This window comes from Melanerpes formicivorus, unplaced genomic scaffold, assembly GCF_026170545.1.
Source record: "Melanerpes formicivorus ecotype bairdi unplaced genomic scaffold, bMelFor1.0.p_v2 SCAF_20, whole genome shotgun sequence".
Classification (NCBI taxonomy): domain Eukaryota; kingdom Metazoa; phylum Chordata; class Aves; order Piciformes; family Picidae; genus Melanerpes; species Melanerpes formicivorus.
Window position 1 is genome coordinate 10028002 of NW_027142372.1, and position 10232 is coordinate 10038233.

Here is a 10232-nt window from a genome sequence, read left to right on the forward strand (position 1 = left end):
TCTTTTGCAGCTACGGTGGCTTGGGGTCCACTTCTCTTAACAGTTCCAACACTTGGAAGTGGACTTTTGGGTTTGTTTTCTGATAGTATGTGATGTGAGTCCTTGGTGTGTTACCAGGAGGGGACATTGGTGGTGTGTTACCAGGAGGGGACATTGGTGGTGTGTCACCAGGAGGGGACATTGGTGGTGCCTCCTGAAGGAAACTGTTAGTTTTTAAGAGTAAGGGAAGAACTAAAGTCCCATTTTAGGTTCTTTTTGCCTTTAGAACCTGGCTGGTTGAAGGAATGACTCCATGGGCCTGTTGCCTTTGCATCCCCTTCCACTGGTTAATGTTTAGCTGTCACTCAGAGTCTAACTGGGGTGGTATAAATCCCAAAGGTGGATCCCGAGCCAAAAGCCTGGGGTCACTTAGGAGTGTGAAAAACCCTCTGCCACCATCCAACTTTTCCTGAGAGCCAGTCTGGCAGCTCATTCTGCCTCTGTCCCTCCTGGAGTCACTTAATACCCTCCTGGGTGACATGTAGGTTGGTAGCATGATTCCCATCTGAAAGGGGTCAGGGATGAAAAGCCCATTGGCCCCCTCACCAGCAGCAAGGAATGTATGCCAAATCCATTAGCTCTGGATCAGGCTCAAAATCCCTTCTTGGCTCAACCAGAGGAGGCAAAAAGAGGGGTTGTGTCTTCTCCTGCAGCAGGCAGGAGGTGCTGGGCTGGGCTGTGGCCCAACAAGGATGTTGTGGAAGGGCAGAGTGGGTTCACAAGGCTTTCCCCAGTTCGAGGGGGCAGAGAAAACTTGCTTGTTGTTCAGTGAGGACGCTTCAGTCCCGAGCCTGGGGAGCTGGCTGGGGAGCTGCATTCTTCTGCTGAAATAAGAGATTGCAAATCTGTTAAAAAAAAAAGAAAAAAGGTTTAAAGAGCAACTGTTTGTCAAGCTGGAATTGAAATGTTCCAGCAGATTTGAAAGGAAATTTTCAGTCTTTTCCCTTGTGGGGCCTGTTGAAATTTGGGGCATTTTATTCCGCTTCATAGTGAAGCTTTAAAGTCCTTAAGAGGAACAGAAACTTCCATCCTCAGTAGAGCTCTTCTAATTGCCTGATGAGGCTGATCACAGGCTGGCTCTCAAGCTTTTTATACCCCAATCTCTGTGTTCACCATCTGGTAACATCTCTCTTCTCAGGACCTCAAAGCATAGAATCACAGAATCATTTAGGCTGGAAAAGGCCTTTAAGAGCATCGAGTCCAAGCATTAACCCAAGCCCACTGCTAAACCATGACTTAAAACATGATTTTTAAACCCCTGTGTCCAAAAGAGAGGCAAAGTCAGTGTCCCCCTGCCACAGCATCCACTGGGGGGGGGTCCAGATCTGAGGTGGTGGTTCCTCAGCCAGGCACAGAGCAGCCCTAAACCTCTCCAAGCCACGAGTGGATGTGGAGACACTTCCACGGTGATATTCAGAGCCCTTTGACATCACATTTGGAAGATGGCCCTAGGAAAGTTCTTAGGGGATGGAAATTGCAGTCAGCACTGTTGTGGGGAAGCTTGAACAGGGACAGGGAAAAGTAATTTACTTTGGGCATTCAGAACTAGTCCGTGCTGATAGGTGCAATTCATGTCCTTTGAAATCAGGGAATCATGGAATCATTTTGGTTGGAAAAGACCTTTTAAGATTATTGAGGCCAACCCTGATCTAACTACCAAGTCTGGGGCTAAATGTGGTGGTCCCTCAGCACCACATCTCTGTGTCATTTAAACAGCTCGGGGATGGAGATTCAGCCACCTCACTGGGCAGCCCTATTCCAGAGGTTGAGAACCGCCTCAGTGAAGAAGTTTCTTCTGATGTCCACCCTAAACCTCCTCTGGTGCCACGGAAGATTAATGAGGTGAAGTTCTGAAGCTCAGAGACCTGAGAGGTGTTGGGTTTTAAGCCTGAGCTAGCACAGGGCATGAATCACTGAAGGTCTGATTTGGTGTAACCTTTATGCTTCTCCTGGCCAAACCGATGGTGTCACAGAGGCCTGATCCCACAAGAGAGGAGGACAGCTGCTGCTCCACCTGGCTGCTGGACATGAAGGCACCTGTGAAAGCCTTTGGCACCTTCTTCTGGTGAGAGCCACAGGTTGGTGCTGGGATAGGTTGCCATGAGGGACCTAGGAACCTCAAGAAAAATGTGGTGGTGTCCTCTGCTAGTAATAGTGGTGGTTGTGTAGGAGGGCCACAAGAAAAGCATGATGAAGCCCCCATCTGAGAGCTCAGAAGACACAAGGGGTGCCTGGTGTTTGTCCTGCAGGCTGCAAAAGAGCCCTTTCCCAGCTTGTGCTGATTTCCATGCGTAGGCAGATAAATTCCATCCCTTCCCTCTGCCAGGAAGAAGAGGAGTTGCTGGAGAAGCTCATTGTCCAGTCTCGTGGTTGGTAAGGTTACAGGAGAAACCCTTCCAGCTCATCCCAGGGAGCGTGGTGGTGTGAAGCCCCTGTTCCAGTGGAAGGCTCTGTGCTTCCCCTCTGTTTGCTTCATTGGAACAGCTCCTGGAGAGGAATTTTTCTGCTGCCAAAGAGATAATCTGACCTCAGGGAAAATCTGAGTCTGTAAGGGAACAGTTGTGAAAGGAGGAGGCATGTGGAGGAGGCTCCCTATGGAGCCTAAGAGAAAAAGAGCAGCCTTTGTCCTGGCCTGCAGCTCCTGTCTTTACACTTCAGCCATCCATTTGTGTGCCTGAAGAAGAGGGTGGCCAGCAGGTTAAAGGAGGTTAACCTGCCCCTCTACTCTATCCTGTCAAGGCCACATCTGGACTACTGGGTCCAGTTCTGGGCTCCCCAGTTCAAGAGAAACAGGGAACTACTAAAAAGAGTCCAGTGATGGCTACAAAGATGCTGAGGGGCCTGGAGCATCTCTGTGAGGAGGAAAAACTGAGAGACCTGGGGCTGTTTAGCCTGGAGAAGAGCAGCCTGAGAGGGAATCTGCTCATTGCTCAGCAAGAGCTAAAAGGTGGGGACAAGAGGATGAGGACAAGAGGATGGGGCCAGACTGTTGTCAGTGGTGCTCAGTGACAGGACAAGGGGCAAGAGGCACAACCTGGAACCCAGAAGGTTCCATATGAACAGGAGGAGAAACTTCTTTGTTGTGAGGGTGCTGGAGGCCTGCTAGCAGGCTGCCCAGAGAGGTTGTGGAGTCTCCTTCTCTGCTATGGGTGTCCCTGCTTTAGCAGGGGCATTGGACTAGATGATCCCAGAGGTCCCTTCCAATCCCCACCAGGCTGGGATGTGGGGATTCTGTGTGATTGAACAGGTGCCTTTTGCTGTCTCTAGATGAATTTGGAAGGAAATGGAGCAGTGGGGGTTCAGGGTGCAGAAAATAATTGCTGAGGGCTTGCAGCAAGCACTGAGAGCTGCACAATGACCCAGGACATACTGGGTGCTGGGGTGTGGGTGGAGTCAGGTGGATCATAAGTCATGCTGTGCACATGAGCCTGCCCTGGCTGAGTTGGACTAGACTGCAACTCCTGTGCAAGAGGACCCACAGGGCTGTTGGAAGCCAGGACTAGCTAGAAAGGAAGAGGGGGAGGCAGCAGCTCAGCATTCATTACCAAGGTGCTGCAGCTCCAGCCCAAGGCCCACACCAAATCACTGTAGAAGAGCTGCTGGCTGATTGTCACACACCTCAAAGACCCAAATGGCTGTCCAGAGGGTGTGGAGCTGAAGCTGGTTCCATCACAGCTGTCAGCAGCAAGCACCAAGCTTGGTCAGGGGTGCTGCATGCCAGAACTGCCTTTGCTTTCTGCAGCAGCTTGTCCCCAGCTGCATTTGGGGCAGCTCCAAGCCATGTTTGCTCATGTAAGAGGAGATCTGCACTAATCCACCACTACATCTCCTGCCCACAGTGGATTTTGCATGGGCAAATGGCTGTTGGCCCATTGGTAGACAGGAGATAGGAGCTGTGTGAGGGTGCCCTGACACCAAGAGCTCCTGAGCAAGCAGATGAGGGCAAGCAGAGCAGGTCTGTTATCACCCCCCCATGGGTGTGATCCAAACCAACGGCTTCAAGAAACACAAAATGCCCTTCCAGGGGTTCACAAGAGGTGAGGGGGGACAGAAAAGGGGGAGACAGTTTAGTCCCAGTGAATTTTCAAGAAGCTGGGAAGGGGTGCAAGAGGTGGAAGTGTAACTCCTGGCCACGAGATCCCTTTTCCAAAAGTGGCTGGGGCAAGGCAGGGTACTCCAAAGGGCCTCAACTTGCACCAGGGAAGGTTTAGGTTGGATATTAGAAGCAATTTCTTCACTGAAAGGGTTCTCAAACCCTGGAATAGGCTCCTGAGGGGGGTGGTTGAATCCCCATCCCTGTGGTTGTTTGAAAGACACCGAGGAACCACTGCACCACAGTTAGCACCAGGCTTGGTAGTGTTTGATAAAGGTTGGACTCAATGATCTTAATGATCTTTTCCAACCAAAATGATTCTATGACTCTCTGATTCTAGGGCCCCAGGGCTCTGTGCACTGGGGAACTGGAGCTCCCAAGCACTGTGGGGATCAGAGCTCTGCTCATGGGGGTGCCAGAGCTCCGTGCACCAGGGGGATTGATGCTCCATAGCTCAGGTTACCAGCTGTCCAAGCACTGGCAGGAGTGGCAGCTCTGGGGTATCAGAGCTCCATGCACCGGGGCAGCTGCTGCTGTGTTCTCCAGGTTACCAGAGCTCCATGAACCACAGTCAGGGCCCTATGCTCTGCGGTACCAAAGCTCCAAGCGCTTTGGGGAAGAGACTTCGGGGTACCAGAGCTGCATCCACCGCGGGGTACCAGAGCTCCATGCGCCGGGAACTCGGGGCTCCGTGCTTCAGGGTGCCAGAATTCCACGCACCGGGGACGCCAGAGCTCCGTGCACCGGGAGGTCAGAGCTCCGGGGCTGCCAAACCTTCGTGCACTGGGGGCTCCGTGTACCGGGGGGGCCTGGTGCTCCTTGCCCCGGGCTACCCGTTCCCGGCACGGGCAGCGCTGCCGGTAGCGCGGGCGGCCCCGGGCCGCTCCCCCAGCAGCCAAACCCCGCCCGCCCCGCGGCTGCGCACAGCGGCGCCGCCATGAGCGACGGACGGCTGCAGCGGGTCCAGGACCGGGTCCGGCCCTTCCCCGACTTCCCGCAGCCCGGCGTGCTGTTCCGGTACGGGCGGGCTGGGCATGGAGCAGGCTACGGGGCTGGAGCAGGGATGCAGCGGGCTGGAGCATGGATGGGGGAGGATGGAGCCGGAATGGAGCCTTGCTGTCCAGCCCCTCTTCTGCTGCCCATCCTTCCGCATCCCTGCTCCTGAATCCGGTGCCCCTGGGTATAGGAGCTTGGTTGTGAGCCAGAGCAGCTCCTAGAGGTAACTCACTGCTCTCCTTTTAACTCCTTTTAACTGCTCTGCTTTCTCTTTGCAGTGATATCAGCCCTTTGCTGAAGGACCCTGTAGCTTTCAAGGCTTTGATTGATCTTCTGGAAGACCATTTGAAGGCATCTTTCCCCAAAATTGACTTTATTGCAGGTGAGTGGCGTTGAAGCCTCTCTGGGGCCAGCACAGAGCATCGTGTCCTTGGGCTGCCTGGACAGGAGGCATGAGGAGGTTCCTCTGCTAATGGGCCAGCAAATGCTGTAGCCCTTGAACATTCTAATCACCCAAATGTCGACCTCTGTCCATATGGTAACACCAAGACAAGTTATACCCTTAACCTACTCCTGTAGCTTCCTGAAATCGTGGGTTTGGATGTGGCACATTCCATCTGATGATGCTTTGCTGCCAATTTCCTAAGTCATTGCTTTCATCATTAAAAAAGGCAGGCAGGGAGGAGTGAAAGCCTGATGTCAAGCCAGCCTGTAAGGTCTTGCAGAGTCCCCAGGGCAGGCAGACCATGTTCCAGCATGTCATCCTTCTGAGGAGGCCTTTTCAAGCCAACAGAACCAGGCTTTGTGCTGACAGCACATTGCAGCACACTTATGGAAGAGGCTGAGAGTGCTTAGGAAGGTGCTGCTTGGCCTGGGCCATAGCCCAGAGTTCAAGGAGTCCAGACTAGATCTTGTCCAAGTGCCTTGTGATAACTGAAGTTGGTGCAAAGTCCCTTGGCTGTGTGACCAAACTGATAGCGGGGCTCGGCTGAGCTTATCTCTAAGAAGGAGAGCTAAAGGAGAGGCAAAACTGGCTGATGGGGGGCTCAAGGGGTGCCCCAAAGCTTGTCAGCAGCACATCTTGGTGAGCACAGGCAGTGCAGAAGCATTGTTAGTGATTGCAACCCACAGAAGTGACTCTCTAAGAGCAAATTGCTTCTAGACTTCTCGCTGACCATGGGAGGATCAGCCTGGGGCATTGTCCAAAGTTGAGTGGTTCTGTTGATCTGCTTGGAGGTAGGAAGGCTCTGCAGAGGGGTCTGGCCAGGCTGGACTGATGGGCTGAGGTCAGAAGGATGAGGTTCAATAAGGCCAAGTGCCAGATCCTGCAGTTCTGTCACAACCCCATGAATGCTCCAGGCTTGGGGCAGGGCGGCTGGAAAGCTGCTCGGTGGAAAAGGATCTGTGGATGTTGGTTGACAGCAGCTGAAGATGAGCCAGCGTGTGCCCAGGTGGCCAAGAAGGCTACCAGCATCCTGGCTTGCAGGAATATTGTGGCCAGCAGGACCAGGGAAGTGACTGTCCTCCTGTATTCAGCACTGATGAGGCCACACCTCCAATCCTGTGTTCAGTTTTGAGTCCCTCACTTGAAGAAGGACATTGAGGTGCTGGAGCAGGCCCAGAGAAAGGCAACAAAGCTGATGAAGGGCCTAGAGTACAGATCTTGTGAGGAGCAGCTGAGGGAACTGGGGTTGTTCAGCCTGGAGAGAAGGAGGCTGCTGAGGGGAGACCTTCTGGCTCTCTACAACTCCCTGAAAGGAGGTTGGAGCCAGGTGGGGGTTGGTCTCTTCCCCAGGGAACAAGCAACAGGACAAAAGGAAATAAACAGCCTCAAGTTGCCCCAGGAGAGGTTTAGGTTGGACATATGGAACAATTTCTTTACTGAAAGAGTGGTCAGGCATTGGAACAGGCTGCAGGGAGGTGGTGGAGTCACCGTCCTGGAGAGGTTCAGAAAATGTGCAGACCTGGAACAAGGGGAAATGGTTTAGTGGGCACGGTGGTGTTGGGTCACTGGTTGGACTTGATGATCTTAAAGGTCTTTTCCAGCCAAGTTGATTCTGTGTTCTGAGTTTTTGTCTGCTTTGCTTCCTCCCCCAGGCCTGGACTCTCGTGGCTTCCTCATAGGCCCTCCCCTTGCTCAGAGGCTGGGGATTGGCTTCGTGCCCATACGGAAGAAGGGGAAACTTCCTGGCCCCACCGAGTCTGTCTCCTACAGCCTTGAGTATGGCAAGGTAAAGCCTGGGGAGGAGGAGGAGGAGGTTTCCAGAATGGTTGAGGCAGGGCTGAGGGGGTGTCAGCAAGGGACTGGCGTGATAAAAGCAGCTTGGGGGGGTGGTGCCCAAGCTGGGTCTTGCAGCCAGGAGGATTCTGGCAGGGCACAAGCTTTGGGAGCGGTGCTGAGCTTCACCAAGCATGGCAGCTCCTGCCCCAAGCCACAGACACATGGTTTGTGTTGGTGAGCTGCATGGTGACTTTTTTTGTTTTGGAGTGGGGGGCATTGGTTGGAGGATGATAAGACTTGGTGCTAAATAGCTTTCTCTGGCTTGAATTCAGGGGCATGAACATGGAGTGTGTTCCTCACTCTTCCAGTAAGTGCTCCAAGCGCTCCTTTGTTGCATGGCTTCAGCTCGCCTCGGGACTCCACAGCCTCCCCCTGACAGGGCCTGTGGGGTGAGCTAACAACATGCTGCTGCTGGCACCTAACAACTGTAGAGCCACCTGACCTCGGGGGTAGCTGTCAGGGTTGTTTGGGCCAACCCCTCTGTGGGACAAGCTCCATCTGACACAAGCTGTTGCCTTGTGATGGTTGGGATGTGCCTTGGCGGCGCCGCGCTCCAGCCCTGCTGCGTTACAGGTTCTCCTGACTGGAGAAGTGCTCTGGGATAAGTTTTCATGGTGGGACCACACTGGACATTAAGGATCTTGATGTGCCAGAGGGTTGGCCCAGCAATCACCTAACCTGCTCATGTTCCCATGGCATTCCCCTGGAGCTGGAGTCTGTGGTTTAGGTGCTGAGTGTTGATCTTGCTGGAGACTTGCCTGCATTCCACCACATCTTCCTGGTGCTTGATGTGTTTCTCTCTGAGGCAAGACTAAAATCAAGCTCCTCTCTCCACCTTGCAGGCTGAGCTTGAAATCCAGAGTGATGCTGTGGAAGAGGGACAAAAAGTAGTTATTGTAGATGACTTGCTTGCAACTGGAGGTGAGAGAAGCAGGTGGTGTGAGCCACCTACACATGTATGGGGAGCAGCAGGAGTGGCTGTGAGGGTTGAAGCTGATGATGTTTCTGCTCCACCTCTGTCATGCAGGTACCATGTGTGCAGCCTGTGAGCTGCTGAAGAGGCTGAAGGCTGAAATTTTGGAGTGCCTGGTGGTCATAGAGCTAAAATCCTTGAAAGGCTCAGAGAAGCTCAAGCCCATCCCTTTCTACTCTCTGCTGCAGTACGACTGAGAAGGAGCCAGAAGGGGGGAAATGTACTAATCTGGGGCTTTATTCAGTGATTTCTGATGTCATGAGGGGCTGGGCAGGGGTGGGGACCCTACAATTTTGATCCATGCTGGACAACTGTAAATTCTGTTTTGTTTCCCAAGCCACAGATTAAGGTGGGTGGGGGATCTAAAGATCCTTTTTGAGGTCTGTCTTTTGGGAAGAAGGAACCTGACTGGGTTTGGGGATGGAGACCAAAGATGCAGCTTCACTGAGTGGGGTTTTTTTAGGAGACCAAAGGGGGTTGGATGAGATGGCCTTGGAGGGTCCCTTCCAATCCAGTGCAGTCTGTGAAAATGCTGAGGCAGAAGAGGCCTAATAGCTTTGGTTGTGGGGGACAGTTGATAAACTCCTCTGTGTTTGACCTCAGAGGGTGGTCAGGCCGCTCTCTGCTGTCACTCACACCAGAGTAAGTGTTCTTTTGTTAAGGTTGTGCTCGTTAAGGAGAGCTAAACATCTTCCCAGCTCCATGACCTGAAATAGGAGGAGGCTGCCAGCACAAGAGGGATTGCTGCTTGATGAGTTCAGGCACCATGTCAACTTGGCTTGTGGTCTCCTTCCCTTGGGACTGCAGGAGGCTGAAGGTCTCTTGTAGGAAACCATCTGTCTTCCCTTGGTCCAGGATGGATCTTAGCAGTAGATTTTGCAGCACTAGAGGCAATCAACAACATGAGTGACAAGCAGTGAAGAAGGAGGCCATACCATGCTCAGGACTGTTCTGCCTTCTGCCCAGCAGCACTGGCAGCTCCCACCACCTGCAGCTCCAGCCAGTGCTGGCAGCTTTTCTTCAGCACAAATTCTCCATCTCTTACACAATCCAATTCCTTATGCTGCTGGCACCCCTCTGCTGGGTTCTTCCTGGGGCATTGAATGGACAATGCCAGCTTGGAGGCTGGTTTCGTTGGTAGGTTTGGTGTCAGGTAAGGGAAAGGAAAGGTGTCAGGAAAGAAACAGATGTTCTGCTTGCAGCTGAGCTCCTGGGAGCTCACTCAGGTTGTGTGCTGGATGAGATAGGGCTTGAAGATGTTCCCTAGAGCACAGAATCATGGAATGCCTTGGGTTGGAAGGAACCTTGGAGCATGGTTTGCTTTGGTGCTGAGGGACAGGGTTTAGTACCAGGCTTGGCAGAGTTAGACGGTGGTTGGACTGGATGATCTTAAAGGTCATTCCCAACCAAACTGATTCTGTGAGTAGTTAAAACCTGATGTGCCAAAGCTTCCACATGCCTGAGAACATCAGGGCCAGTATCCTTCTCCCAGCAGGGGCTGAACTTGCTGATAAAATAAATCTTGACTTCTTTTTATTTTTCCTAAACAGTCTCCGAGCTGTTCTTGCAGGAGGAGCTGAAGCTGCCCATGACCCTTGTGAAAGCTTTCCTCCAAACCCAGGCTCTCAGTGCAGGCTGAGGCTGTGATTTGAGCCCCTCCACCTTGCTACCCCATATGTTTGGAAGGAGTATCTTGCCAGGATGGCACAGTTCAGGTATCTTTTCTCCATGCCTGATCCCAACCTCAAGCTTGAGGGGGGCACCCTAACTGGAGCTGCTGGGTTGCAGTGGAGTGCCCAGCACAGGTGGGAGCACAAACCAAGCCTCCACAGAGCTCAGGTCACAGACCC

General features: G+C 52.9%; 1 protein-coding gene across 1 annotated transcript; it reads left to right on the top strand.

Annotated features, from left to right (window-relative positions):
* Positions 1-5034: 5034 nt before the first annotated feature.
* On the top strand, positions 5035-9929 carry APRT (adenine phosphoribosyltransferase). Its single transcript, XM_068150796.1, has 5 exons — positions 5035-5149; positions 5407-5510; positions 7226-7359; positions 8252-8330; positions 8437-9929. Exons 1-5 carry the CDS (start codon positions 5070-5072, stop codon positions 8577-8579), a joined length of 540 nt encoding a protein of 179 aa, XP_068006897.1. The 5' UTR covers positions 5035-5069; the 3' UTR covers positions 8580-9929.
* Positions 9930-10232: the final 303 nt, after the last annotated feature.